This window comes from Onychostoma macrolepis, chromosome 08, assembly GCF_012432095.1.
Source record: "Onychostoma macrolepis isolate SWU-2019 chromosome 08, ASM1243209v1, whole genome shotgun sequence".
Lineage (NCBI taxonomy): Eukaryota > Metazoa > Chordata > Actinopteri > Cypriniformes > Cyprinidae > Onychostoma > Onychostoma macrolepis.
The window spans coordinates 2,941,380-2,959,246 of NC_081162.1; the positions used below are offsets into that span (position 1 = coordinate 2,941,380).

General features: G+C 35.7%; 1 protein-coding gene across 1 annotated transcript; it reads left to right on the forward strand.

Annotated features, from left to right (window-relative positions):
- The first annotated feature begins 384 nt into the window (after positions 1-384).
- On the forward strand, positions 385-17,787 carry arhgef16 (Rho guanine nucleotide exchange factor (GEF) 16). The gene is given in 16 exon segments (XM_058784391.1): positions 385-562; positions 2,196-2,780; positions 4,128-4,173; positions 4,726-4,886; positions 5,117-5,173; positions 7,698-7,858; positions 10,118-10,198; positions 10,200-10,265; positions 10,376-10,505; positions 11,413-11,487; positions 11,862-11,954; positions 13,101-13,255; positions 16,542-16,679; positions 17,173-17,240; positions 17,386-17,487; positions 17,640-17,787. Coding segments are annotated over 15 exon segments (1,974 nt in total). The 5' UTR covers positions 385-562; positions 2,196-2,279; the 3' UTR covers positions 17,780-17,787.
- The last annotated feature ends 80 nt before the right edge of the window (positions 17,788-17,867 follow it).

Genomic DNA, 17,867 nt, shown 5'->3' on the forward strand with positions numbered 1-17,867 from the left:
TAAAATATGAGTTTGTCAATATATATATATACTCATAATTATTTCCATTATCGACAGTAGCTTAACTTTACGATTAGAGAAAGGTTAATTTCGCACCATACTACAAAAATAAAAGTATAAAACTTACTTCATCAGAAGAATCAACTTCAATGAAGGTTTAGCTTATGTAGTGACACATTTTACCAGCAGATAGCGCAATGTGCTTTTTTTTTTTTGGCATACTTTTTTATTTGTACACCATTACAGTACCAGAAAACCACTATATTAAAAAGAAAATGAATAAAACACCTCCACATCTTCTGTCTTGGCCATAAGTGCACAAATTAATGCGATCTCATTTGTACGTACAGAAATACAAACATTTGCAACATTGTGTGAGATTTCGAGGAAGTGGTGGGTGTGGCTGGGCTCACCTGGAGTGACGTAGCGCGAGCGACACCGAGGCCGTGTAGGTGCAGGAATGCGCTGAAGTTCTGCTAAAAATATAATATGTTCAGGATCCGTGGAGGGATATCTGACATCAGCACATTTTCAAAATCACAGTGCATGTGATATTAGCCGGGTAAGTCTATCCTGTATTTATATATGGCCTTTAAACGGACTAAAAGTGCTCTTGTTTTGATAACTAGTCGATCTGGGCGTGAAGTGACTTGGGTAAAGTTGGTTTTATATTCGCACATTCGGACTATTGCATTCAATTGCTTTGTTAATCACACTACATTGGACATTCGGCGGACATTCGCAAGTAAGTATGACATTAAAACAATACTTGGCCATTTTGTTCGATGGTGAAAAAAAGGTAGTAGGTTGACAATGATGTCTCCGATTAGAATTTGCAAAAGAAACATTTTTTTGCACATATAATTAGAAAGTTATTGAACGCGGAGATGTCGTGAATATTGTGAATGTGCGAATATAAAACCAACTTTACCCAAGTCGTGAAGTGCAGTTACAGGGAGTTGTTTATGCAGATGACTAGGATCAGTTATATGTTAAAATATTCCCGCAGTGTCGTTTATCCAACAGCTATGTCAAAAAAAAACTGCTCAAGAAAAGAAAAGTTCTCTGAATAGGCTATATAAAAAGACTAATGGATCGTCCTTTTGACTGCTATTACATTTTGTTTAGTATGCTATTGCAGCATGGATCTATGATAAACTGTATATATATCTATCTGTATTGACCACAGATGTCATCAGCACAAGGTTTTTTATAATGTAATCGGCGGAAATCTATAATGTTGTTTTGTCACACCTAATTAAAAATAAGTTTTTTTTATTGGTTTATGTGGTTCCGTGAAGAACCTTTTACATCCATTTGCTGTACTCTAATATTACTCACTTTGGTGTAGTATATAACCGAAATGATACTTGTTAGGCTATTTATACATGAATATATTATTTAATCATTTTTAAAAGAGAGTTAATATAATTAATGTGACACAACTGCCTCCTGTAGAGCTGCTTGCTCATTTCGTAAATAATGAACTTTGCAACAGTTAAAATTAAAATTGTTTCATAATTTATAAATTAGGCTACATGTTATTTTCCTGTTTATTAATGTGAAGCTGCTTTGAAATAATCTGTGTTGTATAAAAAGGGCAATCCAAATAAATGTGACTTGACGCAACATATAAGTTTAAGTAGTTTTTATGATGATGTTAATAAGTTGTGCTGATTTGAATTTCAAAAGAATTGCAGTAATGCGAATCTAAGAACAGTTCCTATTGGGAATAATGGAATTACAAAACCTGAAAGTGATTCATTTTAAACCATTATAATTAAAATAATGTCCCAATATAAAACTTGTTTCATTATCTTCAGGTGATAACTACATTATATTAGCAAAGTCTAGATCATAATAACTTTTTCTTAGACTAGAGTATTTATTTACAGGTGTTGTAAACTAAATTGAGTGTTTAATCTTGTCATTATACATTACTGACACTCTATCCTCCAATTTGATACTGTTAAGTGCTTTGACACAATCTGTATTGTAAAACGCTATATAAATAAAGGTGACTTGATTTGACTTGTAAACGCTCTGTTCACCTGCAGTGCTCCTAACCTGCCCTTGTCTTCCGTTGAGATCTTTTACCGTGAAAAGGCTTCCACCCTTACAGTTTCAAATTACATTCAATCAGAATTACAGTTGAACAGTTCGTTCTGTCACTCCACCCATCTCTGTTGTAACAGGTTTGTGTTGTGGTCTGCTGGTGACCCCAAACTGATGTGACAAACACTTTCGTCCAGCCGATCAGGAAACCGGGTGAAGGTGCCATGTCCCACAGAAATTCCTATGGCTCCACAGGGAACCAGTCTCTCCTTCCTCCGGAGAGCCGTTTCAGCTCAGTCCTTCAGCTGGACCAGCCTTCTGGACGTTCGTCCTCGAGCATCGACCTGTCCAGAGTGGATTCCCCAGAGGATGAGGGGAGAACTGTGGTGCTCAGCACCCAGAGCGAAGCTGCTCGCAGGCAGGGCACTCAGCAGCTCATCCCCAAGAACCTGGCTGTGAGCAGCCGCCCAAAAAACCGCCACCACACCACCGTGGTGACCCTGCCTGTCAGCCTGCAGCTCTCAGACGTCTCCTGGGAGGACTACGACAGTGATTCGGGCAGTGGGTTTTCACTGAGGAGAAATCGCAGGAATAAATCGTATCGTGCTGCCGTCACTAGTCTGAATCTTGATGCTTTGCCAAGCGAACTCCAAACAGAAATGCTGACACCGGTCAGTGAGCAGAAGGCGGTCAACCAAAAGCAAGCACAGAAATCAGGACGCAAGGCAAGTGTTTTGTTATTAAACCACCTGGATGCTTTCAAACGAACATAGTTTGTTGAATCCACAATCAGGATTTTACAAGACGTTGTGAAATATTGTGGGAGTGTTATTTTTTTGAAAGCAGTTATTCATTTTGTTGCCACAGTTTTGGAAGTGCCCTTTTCTGTACTAAAGAAGGGGGTGTCCCAATACTTTTGTCCATATAGTGCATGCAGTTTTTGGCTCAAGGTCTGCATTTAAAGCCACACCAGAGGTTTCTGCAGACCCGTCAAGTTCTTCCACACTGACTCAATCAATCATTTGTGTTTGAACCTTGCCTTATACACAGAGGTATTGTCATGTTAGAATAGAAAAGGGTCCTGTCCAAACTGTTACTATAAAATTAGAAGCACACGTTTCCCTAGAATATGCGTTAGCATTAAACATTGTACTCACGTAAATTACTGAAGTAGTCAAACCTGTTCATTAGAAGGGGGTGTCCCAAAACATTTGGCAATATTGTAACTGATGCAGTGCGTAGATTTTCATTTCTCCAAAAAGGTCACACACTATAATATTTCATTGGACCGCCTTTAGCTTTGATTGTTTTGTGCATTCGTCATGCAACGTCACAACATTTAGTTCCATAAAGATTTACATTATTGTTCAGCTGAGATCTTGTATTGACTATGAGAGAGTCAAACCACTCCGTAAACTCCAGCACATCCCAAAGACTTTCAATAAGGTTAGGCTCAGGACTCTGTGGAGGCCAATTCATACATGAAAATGATTCCTCATGTTCACTGAACCACGATTTCACAAATTAAGCCTGGTGAATCTCGCCTTTGTCATCTTAGAATATGGACATGGGTACGTCTTTCCGACAAGGTTAAGAAATGAAAAGTTACACACTGCATCAGTTAGGGTTAAAAGAATTGCTTAAAGAATACTGCAATAATGATCCAATTCTAGACTCTTCAGTATTTGCTCGCTTATTAAGTCCAAACGGTGACTCAAAATGGGATTTTGATTCATGACCATAATCATAAAGTGTGTAGCACATGTGCTGAGACACATTTAAGCTGTTGGCGTAAGTGACACTGGCACTGGTGAGTCGCGTCCCGACCCTAATCCCAATATCGCTCCCTCATCGTTCCTTTCAGCTCTATACTCTTCTTTCAGTAAATTCAAAAATATTCAAACTTTCAGAAGAGTTTTTGTAACATCATGTGTGTTTATATGGAATATGATAAACTCTTAATGCAGTTTTTCTGAAGTTGTCAACTATCAAAGAACCTTTTACGTTTTTTCACCCTGTGGAAAAAAAAAATATCACATTGTCATATATATTTATGGTGTCTTTCCTTACAGAGAACACTGGGAAGGACCAGGAAGCACACTGGCTCATTTAAAGATGGTTTGTTGTTCAAAGTTTTTCTTAAACGATTTAGTTTAAATGCATAAGATAGTGTAATGTAATATATATATATATATATATATTAGTATCCATTCATCCATCCAAGCTGATAGCGTTGTGAACTTTCCAAATTTGCCTTGATGAACTGTATGCACCTCAAAAAACTATACATTCATCAGTAACACCTTACAATAAGTCCCATTAGTTAACGTTAGTTCATCCATTAAATATGAAATAATTATTTAAAATGAAATAAACACAAACCATACATTGTTAGTTCATGCTAGCTCAGGTCCATTAAATTATATTAACTACTACAACTTTTGATTTGATTGTGTTAGTAAATGTTTAAAATATAATGTAGTTAACAAATCGAACCTTATTGTAAATGTTACCAATGCAGACTGAATCCCAGTAATTAGATCTTTGGGTAAAGTGAGATGGATTGTTATTCCTTCAGTAATCGTTGTAGAACTTCTAAGGCCAGAAACTTCAAAAGTGATACTATATGAACTGCAGCAGGTTGAAAGTTGTTCATTATCTTCTTTATAGAGCCGCGGTTTTACCAGGAGATCAAGGAGCGAGGCCTGAACGCCAGCAACCTGAGCACAGAAGACGATGAGTTATCACCGACCGAGCCTCCAGAGGAGGATCAGGGCATCGTGGTGAAGAACTACAAGGCAGCGTACATGACATGGAGTCAACTTCCACAGGTGATGAGGACCAAATCCCTGCTGAGATCGAAACCTCTGAGAGAGGAGAAGTGTATAACATTCAGAGACTTCAGAGAAACTATTTTATGATTGGGACATAGATGCAGTGCATTTATTACATTAAATGATTCATTTAAATGTAAAAAAAATACATGTATTAAATAAAAATAGGCTCATATTTATAAAAGAGTGTTGCTGATTCCTAATTTATTGATTTATTTCAAACTTAGGTGAAAGATTTGGGCATTTTGGATATCATCTCCCCTGAAGAACGCAAAAGACAAGAAGTGAGTCTATTTCAGGTCTCTTGTGCTCATCAAGGCTGCATTTATTGATCAAAAATGCAATAAAAACAGTAATATTGTAAAATATTGCAATTTAAAATAACTTTCATATTTTAATATTATGTTTAATATTATAAAATGTAGTATATTTATTATGTAGCAAAACACAAGTCATTCCAATATGTTGATTTGCTGCTCAAAGATTAATAATGGTTGTTATTAGCAGCGTATCAATGATTTCTGAAGGATGTGACACTGCAGTAATGGCTACTGAAAATTAAGCTTGCATCACAGAATTAAATTACATTTTAGAATATATTCACGTAGAAAAGTTACTGTAAATTGTAATAATATTTCACAATATTATATATATATATATATATATATATATATATATATATATATATATATATATATATATATATATATATATATATATATATATATACACTGCTGCTCAAAAGTTTGGGATCAGTACGATTTTTATGTTTTTAAAGAAGTGTCTTATGCTCATCAAGGCTTTATCTATTTGATCAAAAATACAGAAAAAAAACTGTAATTTTATGAAATTATTGCAATTTAAAATAACAGTTTTCTATTTTAATATACTTAAAAAAATAATTTATTCTGTGATGCAGCGCTGAATTTTCAGCATCATTACTCCAGTCTTCAGTGTCACATGATCCTTCAGAAATCATTCTAATATACTGATTTATAATCAATGTTGAAAACCGTTGTGCTGCTTCATATTTTTTTTGGGACCTGTGATAATTTTTTTTAGGATTCTCTGATTAATAAAAAGTTAAAAAGAACAGCATTTATTTAAAAGAGAAATTTTGTGTTACAATATACAATGCTATTCAAAAGTTTGCGGTCAGAACATTTCTTTCTTTCTTTTTTTTTTTTTTTAAGAAATTAATACTTTTATTCAGGAGGGATGTGTTAAATGAATAAAAAGTCGTAGTAAAGATTTGTATTGTTAGAAAGGAGTTCTATTTTGAACAAATGCTGCTCTTTTTAACTTTGTATTCATCAAATAATCAAGGAGAAAAGTATCACGTGTTCCAAAAAACAATATGAAGCAGAACAACAGTTTCAACACTCATAATAAATCAGCATATTAGAGTGATTTCTGAAGGTAATGATGGAGTGGAGTAATGATGCTGAAAATTCAGCGCTGCATCAGAAAAATAAATTATATTTTAAAGTATATTAAAATAGGAAACCAATATTAGAAATTGAAATAAGATTTCACAATATTACTGTTGTTTTTTCTGTATTTTTGATCAAATAAATACAGCCTTGATGAGCATAAGAGACTCCTTTAAAAAACATTACAAATCTTACTGATCCCAAACTTTTGATACACAGTATATACACACACACACACACACACACACATATATATATATATATATATATATATATATATATATATGACGAGTTCAGATAAAGGTTCAGTAATTTCACTTTAAAGCCAATGAATATGTTCTTTTCATTGCCATTAAAGTGAAATAACTGAACATAAACATAGTAGCCTGATAAAAATGATAATTTTAGAAGAAAATTTCAAACAGCACTTAGAGGCTTTTGCATCTGAACTTTTCATATACAATATATACAGTATGTCAGACTGGCACTAGTCAATGACGTCCTTTCATGTAGTCATTGTCAGATGGCTGTAGTGTTGATATGAGTGCACTCAAATGGCTGTGTAAATACTAAAGTTCACTTTGTGCACACTCACTCACGGACACACCTAGACATCTGACTCTTAGCTGATCATTTGTTCCACCTGCTGCTTTAAATGAGGCTGTGTTGTGGAGTTTCATGGAAAGGCCATTCATTCCTAAAGCGTGTTTGAACTTTATAATTCGTGATTTACTGAAACAAAAGGTCTTTTCAGGAGAGAAAGAGAAGCACGGCAAATCTCTGATAGTTCTTATAGATATACTGTATATGAACATATGGTTCAATTCGTCCTACAATGCAAGTCTTGTGTGGCTTCATTGTCCACTGGGTGAAGATTACAAGTCTGACTCTTAGAAAAGCAATGGCACACTTCTCCTTAAGCCACATGACCTGAGGTTCATTCAAGCACAGAAGGGGTGGAACAGCTTACGTGCCAAAAATTAATTGATTAACTTTGTTTGAGAAATGGTAATGCTTGCCTAAGGAAGCACCTCTAACAGAACTGCACATTAGCACACAGTTAACTCTTAGACAACCATTGACTAATAAGGCAGTGTTTCTTCATCTTGGTCTTGGTCTTGCATACAGTAGTTCTTGATGTCACGTTGAAGTTTCTTCAGATCAGTGTGTTGGTTTCTGGTATCTTTAAGGCTGTTTTAAGAGTGGGCTCAAGTAATAAGCGAGTTTCTCTGTAACAAGTTCAGATCACGTCTACATGTCACACTGTGCATTTGAAGTAAAAGAAACATTGTTTTATTTTTTACCTGTTTGATACATTACAAGTGACTTTTATTATTATTATTTATTTATTGTGTGTGTGTGTGTGTGTGTGCAGGCCATCTTTGAAATCCTCACGTCAGAATATTCCTACCAGCACAGTTTGAGTATCCTGGTGACTCATTTTAAAGACAGTGCAGATTTGAAAAAGACCATGACAACAACCGAACACCATCATCTGTTCTCCAACATATCCGTCATCCAGGACGTCAGCAAACGGTACAAACTTTCTCTTATGTTATCAATTCTAATGTGGATCATAATATGGCAACCCTTGAAAAATGAAATCTAGAAAATGTTTTAGATCACACACACACACTATAAATATATATAGTTAATGAATGAAATGCATATTTCTGTTGAAATTCTGTGAAATGGATGTAAACATTGTAAAATTTGGCAAGCAGAGTGTCACTCTTATTGATAACTGAAAACAATTATCTATTTGATAAACAACTTGATTTTGCAAGACCGGACAGAACTTTGTGAATGATGTGTGATCCAGTTTTGCGAAAATCAGTACAGTGAAGCTTTTTGTGCATATGCAGTATATATCAAATCACTATAATTTTTTTAAGCATTTTTAAGTGGTGGTCACACAAGACTTTGAGCACGTCCAAATTTCTTTGGACACGGCAACGGTCCTTGATATGACCTTTTTAAAAACATAAACTCACCATATGACAAATAATAATGAATGCAAAATATAGAAATATACATTCTACTTCACTTTCTGCAATGATACAAATATACAACAATGATACAAATGTACAAGTTTGTGCTCTTTTAATTCAGCTAGAGTTAATTTTCTATTAATCTTCACGTGATATGAATTCACAAGTCAGTTCGCCAAATTTGAAATCTGGAAGGCAACAAAATGTGAATCAGCTTTGCATGAGCTTACTTTTCCGGTCTCCAGCATTTATGTGTGAATGCCATGGAACACAAAATGCAGTCTGACCCATATTAGAAAGTAGTTATAGTTTTTGGTTATGTAAATCAAGAGATTTCTATTATAGTGTGATTTAATTGCTTTGATTTAATTGTTCTTGCAAGTTAAATCATGTATCATGTTGCAGCTCCTGGGTTGCCAGGTCTGTGTTACAAAACCAGCCCAATCGCTTTCCGGGGGAAATTGGCTTTAAAAATTGCTCTAAAATGTTCAGTGGGGTCTTCCTCAGTCAATATCTTTTTCCAGCGTTCCCTAAACAACCAGTATAAAAGTAGCCCAGTTCCGTGGGAAAATTGCAGACTTGGCAACACTGCAGCTGTGTCCAATAATAATAATTCTATTTATTTACTCAGTACATTAAGTCATTTGGTGCTTGATGAGTGCTATATCATGCATGACAAGATGTAGCTAGAAAACTACTGTGTATAGTGTATCATTAATTCTGGAATTACGGGTTCAGCTTCTTTCTGAGCCAGATTTAATACAGGTGATTAACAAGCTGGAGCTAGGATCATGCTGGAGTTTACAGCAGACGTGACTGCAGTATCTGCACTGCTGGATGTGTTCAGACTCGCTGGTTAAACTGGTTATGCAGCTTGCCACTGCCTGGATTCATGTTTCACAAAAAAAGGGTCTTTCACACATTTACAATGAAACTTTATACCTGTTTCTCAGAAACTGTGAATGCATGATTCTTCTGGAGACATTCAGTGGTGTGGCTCTAAAACAGGCTAAAGTGAAGTGATTCTAAGAAATGCTAAAGCTTTTGAAAAAGAAATGCTAGAGCATTTTGTGTCATGTGGTTTGGTCTTGTTTATGAAACGAGCGCATTAAATTAGCTGGATTGTGGGAGTGAGGCCTTCCAGTCCGGGAGTTGCCGTTAGGGCTGGCTGGGAAATCTTCTGTTTGATCATAGGAGCTTATGGAGAAAGTCTCTTGCATATAGCTGGGGGTAAAATGAATCTTTGTATTTGTGTTACCTAAAGAGTACTTGCCATACTGAAAATAGAGGCAAATAATAAGTGAAGCTGCGGTGTTAAAGTTGACCAGAGGTAGGAGAAATCCATTTTTCTCAAACTGAGGAGACCAGATTTCAGAAATTGAAACCAGAGACATGTTTTATTATAGTGGTCAAAATGTAATTGAAATCACCAAAAATCACACGCTAACAGTGAGTGACACCTAGTGACAGTCCAGAAAATTATAGATATGATGCATGCTTTTCATTTGTATCTTTTTATTTTAAAATGCTGGAGAGTTTCCCCAAACAGTAAAACAAAAAGTGAGCAGCAGAGAGTTACATGAGGCTTTTGCGCCCCCTGGTGGTCTGGTTCTGGTCAGATGGCGCTGTTTACACATCCTAGAATTTCCTTTTGTCAGTTGCCTAAAATAAATAATCAAATGCATTTCCACTGTATTGATAATTTGACTTTTTTTTTTTTTAAATGTGGAATTAAATTAGAGATTGTTTGCAACACTTGGCATGTAATAACCACATATAGGCTACTATATCTAATGTTTCTTAGGTTTTTTGAGGATCTGGATACACGTCACCAAAAATACCCTGTGATCACGGACATCAGTGATCTAGTGAATAAATATGCAACATTTCGAGCCGTACATTGTATACTGCTCCAATGAGACCTTCCAGCAGAGAACGCTCCAGAAACTACAGTAAGCACCCATATGATAAAATAATGAACGGATGCTAACAAAGCAGTTTTGATTGTTTATAAGAATTAAGTGTGACTCATGGTTCCATTTTTGTGTGTGTGTGTGTTTAGGTCAAGTAACAGTGCTTTTCGAGAAACTCTGAAGCGGATTGAAAGCAGTGAAGCTTGTGGAGGTTTGCCCATGATCTCCTTCCTCATCTTACCCATGCAGAGAATCACTCGCCTGCCACTTCTTCTAGATGTAAGAGACACAATCCTCCTGTAAACCGCAGCTTTAGATTGAGCTTCCAAGTCATCCAACCTGGAGTTCAGTTCCACCTCTGCTCTAATACTGCCTTCAAGCTCTCTTAAGGAGTTGGAATGAAAATATTATATATATATATATATATTACATTACGTATATAAATATATACTTTTTTTTTTTTTTTGGACAATTTACATAAGCATGATTTTATGAATGGTTTATTCTGCTAATGATTTAGAAATGAGGCGTGTAATGAATGCCTTATGTAATGCCTTTTTCACATGTTCACATATTTTTGCATTGCAAGCATTATTGCATAATAACTGTACAGTCAACATTCAACATAACTTAACTTAACCACATCGCCTAACCAATCAAACACACCTAAGATCTTTAGGTTCACTGGGAAATTATAGGCAAGTGTGTTATTGTCATGTGCTTTCAAGATGAACATCACTGTAGTTAAAGGGATAGTTCACCCAAAAATGAAAATCCTGTCATCATATGCTCACCCTCAAGTTATTTCAACCCTGTATAAGTTTATTTCTTCTCACTGACTTCCGAATTATTATTTTTTTCCATACTATAGAAGTCAATGGGGACCATCAACTGTTTGGTAACCCCTCATATTCTTCAAAATATCATCTTTTGTGTTCAACAGAAAAAAGAAACTCATACAGGTTCGGAATAGTAAATAATGACAGAATTTTTATTTTTCGGGTGAACTATCCGTTTAACTACAGTGATGTTCATCTTGAAAGCACATGACAATAACACACTTGCCTGTAATTTCCCAGTGAACCTAAAGATCTTGACTGATTGGCTCAGGTGTGTTTGATTGGTTCTAAACCGGTGGATCTTGCACTGAAACTGTGTTATATCTTGTCTTTCCACATCTATGCAGACCATCTGTCAGAAGACCCCTAAAGAGAAAGCTGAATACTTTGCTGCCTGTTGGGCTTTTAAAGCTATCAGTAAGGTAAGATGCTATACATCAACTAGAGATGTGTAAAACGACACCTTTTCAAAACTAGTTGATCTGGTTGTCTGGATGGTTACTCGAGGTTGGTTTCTGCAAGATAAATAATGAAAGTGTTTTGTGGCGCACAACCTCTGATGTTTTGTTAAACAACAATAGCTAAGGGATGACCTATTCTTTTGTAGAAGCTACAATGTACACAAGTGTGATTGCAACTTACTTATAGCCCCATATATGATGAAGTTGCCTCAAATACGACTGCGCTCTTGAATGTTTTTCTGAAAAGCTTTAGTAGCACAAACTCTGGCCTGCACTGAAGCAGCTTTTCACAGCTGATCTAAATGGGTTTTTTTCCCTCCCTTTTCTCCTGTCAGCTGGTGAAGTGCTGTAACGATGGAGCGCGGACTATGGAGCGGACGGAGCAGATGTACACCATCCAGAAACAGATGGAGTTTGGCAAAATCAAGGTACATGTTTAGGCAGGTTAGGTTACTTTTAAAAGAGATACATTTAAAGCAAGAAATTCACATTTCTGACCCAGATGTGGCCTGGTTTTTAGTTACTTTTCCATAAGAAAATAATGCATTTACTGTGGATGAATTGGTTTTTAAATTAAATAGTGAATAAATTAGTTTACTCATCTATAATTGATTGGATCATAAAAACATGATGTTTTTAGAGTCACATCAAAACACCTTTATTTCTGTAGCACTTTAATAATACAGACTGTCAAAACCACAGAAACAAAGCAGAATCAATTATGGAAATTCATAGGGCTGCACGATAAATCGTATTTCAATCGTGATCACGATTTCTGCTATTCTTGATTTATTAACCATAAACCTCTGGTTATTTATCCTGAAAATGTTTCATTTTCATTTTCCGTTAGCATTGCATTGGTAACAACAATCTCAGAATAAAAGGTACAAAAGCTGTCACTGGGGCCGTACCTTTTCAAAAGGTACACCTTCGTACCTAAATGGTGCATATTGGCACCTAAAAGTGTTCCTTTTACAGTTTTTTTTTTTTTTTTTTCATCTGCTTACACACAAAATCTTTACTTGTCACACAATTTCTGAAACCTGACACTCAAACACCAGAAACACACACCAAATCTGCAAAACCATACACTAATTATTGGCCTTTGACAACACACAAAAATCTAACAGGAATTAATATTATGGCAAATGTTTGCTTTTGAGATGTATTTGTGATATTTTGAATGCAGTGCTTCATTTTGCAAGAGCTGTGAGACATTTTGCATTTTGTGTGCGCAATTCTTGGATTTGTGTGTAACGTTAAGAGGTAAAGTGTGAAAATGTGTGTGAGCAGTTGAAGAAAAAAACTGTAAGAAGGTACTGCCTCAGTAACAGCTATTGTATTGTATTTTTTTTTCTTGAAAGTGCAGGTTCCTCAAGCTTTCACGGTTGCGGTTGCCAGATGTCAAGAGTTTAGTTGATCAGCTGAAAAAGCAAAGTCATTTCAGACGCAAGATATTTTAATAGATGATTTCAAAGAAAAACAAAAAAGACCAGGGATGTGTGTTAAGAGAGAACGGATTGTTTCTCAACTTTTTCGATTAGTATCTAAATGCTTGTTTATGTATGTTTTAGCCTTTCCCATTAGTGTCGTCATCTCGCTGGCTGAAGAAGAGCGGTGAGCTGGCTGTGTACACTGATGATCTGAGCATTTTCCGGAAGGCTATCAGCATTAAGAGCTACTATCTATTCCTCTTCAATGATGTGCTCATCGTCACCAAGAAAAAGAGGTCAGACCTGTGATGCTGTGCAGTCTCGGACCACATAACAGCTGTATTCAGCATCCACTCTCATACCACAGCACTGCTCATGAGTTCCTGATCCTGACTGGCATAGCTTTAGTTCCTGGTTTGTTGGCCACATTATAGCTTCATATCACTTCACTACACTCCTCCTGAACTAGTAATGGACCCTTTTCACAAATTGGGACAAAGAAAAAGTTCAAACACATCTCACACCGCTTAATTATTAATATTTAAGCTAATTTGCTAATACTTTCAGCTACCAGTAACAGTGCAATACTGTCAGTTAAAGAAAATGGAGAAAAATATGTGTAGAATCCACATTATCCTGCAGACAACTAATAAATGTAATTAATTTGGCTATATAGGGATAGTTAACACATTGTTTGAAACGTTAATATACAGTATTTAACTGGTAACACTTTACCACAAGATTTTATTTAACATTATTTAGTTAATGCTAATTTCAGCCTTTACTGATATGTTACTAATATTAAATGTATATGTAATAATTATTTAATGTCTGTGTGCTAACATGAATAAACAATGAACATATTTTTTATTAACTAGATAAGAATAATGAATACTGTAACAAATGTAGGCTATAGCTCATTGTTAACATTAGTTAATGCATTAACTAACAGGACCTTATTGTAAAGTGTAACTCTCAGGGTTCCTACCCATTTTTCATTTTAAAATTCCATACTATTCCAGACTCAAATTTCCAAACCTCTTAAGTAGATTTTCAGACCATGTTTAACATAAATGGTTCAAAGAGCATTATTTTCAGCTTTATATTTGGTATATATTATAGTCATCTGTAAATATTTGTAATGTAAAGTGATTACATACAGAGTACCTAAATAAAAAAAAAAAAAAAAAAAAAAACAGACTTGCATGCACACAAGAAACTTTTTTGTGGCCTTGAATTTTTGGCATTACAATTTCTAGTTTTATATAACCTACAGTTGTGCTCAAAATTATTCATACCCATGGTAAATATGATCAAAGGCTGTGAAAATAAATCTATCTTTAATCCTTTTGATCTTTTATTTTAAAAAATTACAAAAATCTAACCTTTCATAGGAGAATAAGAATTTAAAATGGGAGAAAAATCTCATTATGAAATCTCATTTCTCTAATACACATTGGCCACGATTAATCATACCCTTTTGTTCAATACTTTTTGCAACCTCCTTTTTCCAAGATATCAGCTCTGAGTCTTCACCTATAACACTTGATAAGTTTGGAGAACATCTGACAAGAGATCAGAGACCATTCCTTCATCCAGAATCACTCCAGACCCTTTAGATTCACAGCTCCATGTTGGTGCTTCTTCTCTTCAGGTCACTCATTTTCTACAGGGTTCAGGTCAGAGGACTGGAATGGCCAGCAGAAGCTTGGTTTTGTGCTCAGTGACCCATTGTTGTGTTGTTTTTGATGTTTGTTTGTGGATCATTGTCCTGTTGGAGAATCCAACCACAGCCCATTGTAAGATTTCTAGCATGGACAGTCAGTTTTTAATGTTTTATCTGTTGGTATTTGATATAATCCATGATGCCGTGTGTCTAGACAAGATGTCCAGGACCTCCAGCAGAAATATAGGCCCACAACATCAAAAATACAGCAGTATATTTCATTGTACACATGGGGTACTTTTTATCCCTGTGTTCACCAAACCCATCTTGAGTGTTTGCTGCTAAAAAGTGAATTTTTTAGTTTCATCTGACCGTAGAGGCCAGTCCCATTTGAAGTTCCAGTCGTGTCAGATAACTGAATATGCTGGAGTTTGTTTTTTGGACGAGCTAGGGGAATTATTATTATTATTATTATATATATATATATATATATATATATATATATATTTTTTTTTTGAGGCTTTCTGAACCCAAGATTCAACTAATCTGCAATTCTCCAGCTGTGATCCTTGGAGAGTCTTTGGCCACTCAAACTCTCCTCCTCACTGCATTAGGACGATATAGACACACATCCTCTTGCAGGCAGATTTGTAATATCTTTGGTTAATTTTAACCTTAATTATTGCCCTGATGGGGGAAATGGGAATTTTCACTGCTCTAGCTCTTTTCTTACAGCCACTTTCTAAATTTGTGAAGTTCAACAATATTTTGCTGCAGATCAGAAATATATTCTTTGGTTTTACTCCTTGTGATGGATGATTAAGGGCATTTGGCATTTGTGTTCCTCGTGTTTATAATCCTGTGAAACAGGAAGCCAAGGGTGGACAACTTCATGTTCCTGGTGTGATTTAAAAAAAAAAAAAGATATTTTAATCAGAAGAATTTCTAGGGGTACCAATAATTGTGACCATTGTGTATTAGAGAAAAATATATATTTCATAATATGATTTTCCCCCACTTTCACTTTTGTTTTTACTGAATGCACATCAATTAACAGAGGCTTTAATGCTTTTCTTATTGCATTACCTCTACTATCAAGGCATAATGTCAAATTTAACACATCCTCCGTGGCGGCACAGAAAGCATGACACAAAATGGGCTGACGACATAAAATTTGCCAAGTTCAAGGGTCTATAAAAAAAGACTGGTACTGTAAAAAAAGTGTTTAAAATTATGCTTTCGTTAGGGCAGTATGCAATATTTCAAGGCCTTAGGTCTCTTTAACGCATACTCTGTGGAGGCCAAGAAACCACACTGATGGCACAATATGCTAAGTTTAATGGTTTCTCGTGTGCACACAAAAGTCTGTATATTTCTTTTATTTTTGCAAAGGTCCTTGAGGCAATGTAATACAGTGCTAAGAATATTGTGAGAAGAAACCCAAAATGCTTATAACCTGCATTTTGCATAATGAAAAAGTGCGTATTTGACAGCTGCCATGAAAATACACTTCTTGTTCAACAAATGTATGTTATAAAAAAAAATAAGTGGGGACAAAAGTCTGGAAACACAAATATTTTTCCATACTCTTGCTTTCTTTTTTTCCATACTTTTCTAGACCTGGAAAATACTTGAATCAAATTCCATAGTTTTCCAAACCCAGTACAAACCCTGTACTATTTAACATAAACGCAGTAAAAAAGTATGGCTGATAATACTGGAGGTTCATTTTTTTAGTGTTAATGATTGATCGAACCCATTGCATTGGGTTTCACAAGATTGTAGGTCATCCAAGTGTTCTGGCCATACAGAACGCTCGCTATCATGTGACTGTGGCTTTGACTTTGTTCATGAATATGTTGCGTAACTGATGTATGATCTGATATTACTGGTTTCAATAACACTGTTTTATCTAGTGAGGAGAGTTATGTTGTGTTGGACTACGCCACTGTGGACAAGGTTGAGGCGGAAGAGGAAATGACAGACTCCAAACTCAATCTGAAGCTGCTGATGCATGCCAGCAGTGAGCAGATGATACTCGTGGCGGAACGCAAGTAAGATCCCCATGAAACACCTGTGTGTTGTTTAGGAATGTTAAGGAAAATTTTTAGGGTGATTTTCACCCTTTATTTTCTTCAGAAAAGCACAATAAATGTTAGAATAGTTTTGATTTGATTAACCCTGTAAAGCCCGACACTAAACAAGTCACAAGAATCTAATATCTTGAAATAGAACAGTTAGTGAACCGTTACACAAAATCTAAAAATGTTTGCATATGTGGGTTTTTTGGGGAGTACCATTTGAAAAACCAGGCTTTTATTTATTTTCATATAGACATTTTAACATGACTTTTCTTGAAAATGATGCATGGATAATCAAGTAAACCTAGGTTTTCAGTTCAGTCTTCTTGCAATACTACTAAAAATATAAAGACTTAACAGGGAGTAACATTTAATTTGTCTTTTTTTCTCAGCTACTGTTAAAAAAATTCCTAATATTTTGTTTTTCTGTTGTAATTGATGGATTATTGTTCTGAAATGTTTTTAGGCTGGACAGAGCTCGATGGGTCACCGCACTCCACGATGTCAAAAAAAGCAAGAGCATCGCTAATGATAGTGAGTCTGATCCATTTAGTGTCATTTGTCATTAAAATAGCCTTGCATCATTTTCATGCACATTAATTCTTGGTAACCACTTTTTTTTTTGGCTTAAGTTTTGCATGTTCTATCTCTAACACTTAATTTTGTTTGGGTGTCCAAGACTTGCCTCAGTATGAAGCTACTAAAGCCTACATGCCAAAAGCACCAGATGAGCTGAGCCTGCAGCAGGCAGAACTGGTCATCGTTTTACAGGAAGTGGAAGGTAAACATGGAAGCTGAAATGGCGTCAAGCTCTGTGTACTGCTATTCACACACCCTCTCCCATGTCCGTTTTCTTCTAAGTTGCTTTGGATAAGAGTTTACTAAATGAATATATGTAAATAGGTCAATGTGTGAGTCTCTGTTTCGCTGTAGGCTGGTGTCATGGAGAACGGATGAGAGATGGAGAGAGGGGCTGGTTTCCTGCCAACTGTGCCACTCAGATCACAAACCGCACCGCCATGGAGAACAACATACAGCGTATGGAGCGATTGCGCAAGGAGACCGACGTCTGAGCAGACTCACGATACACTGAAGGACACTCAGTTCACAGAGATACTCATGATTTTAAACAAGTGTAAAATGTTAGTAAAGTGACCTCAT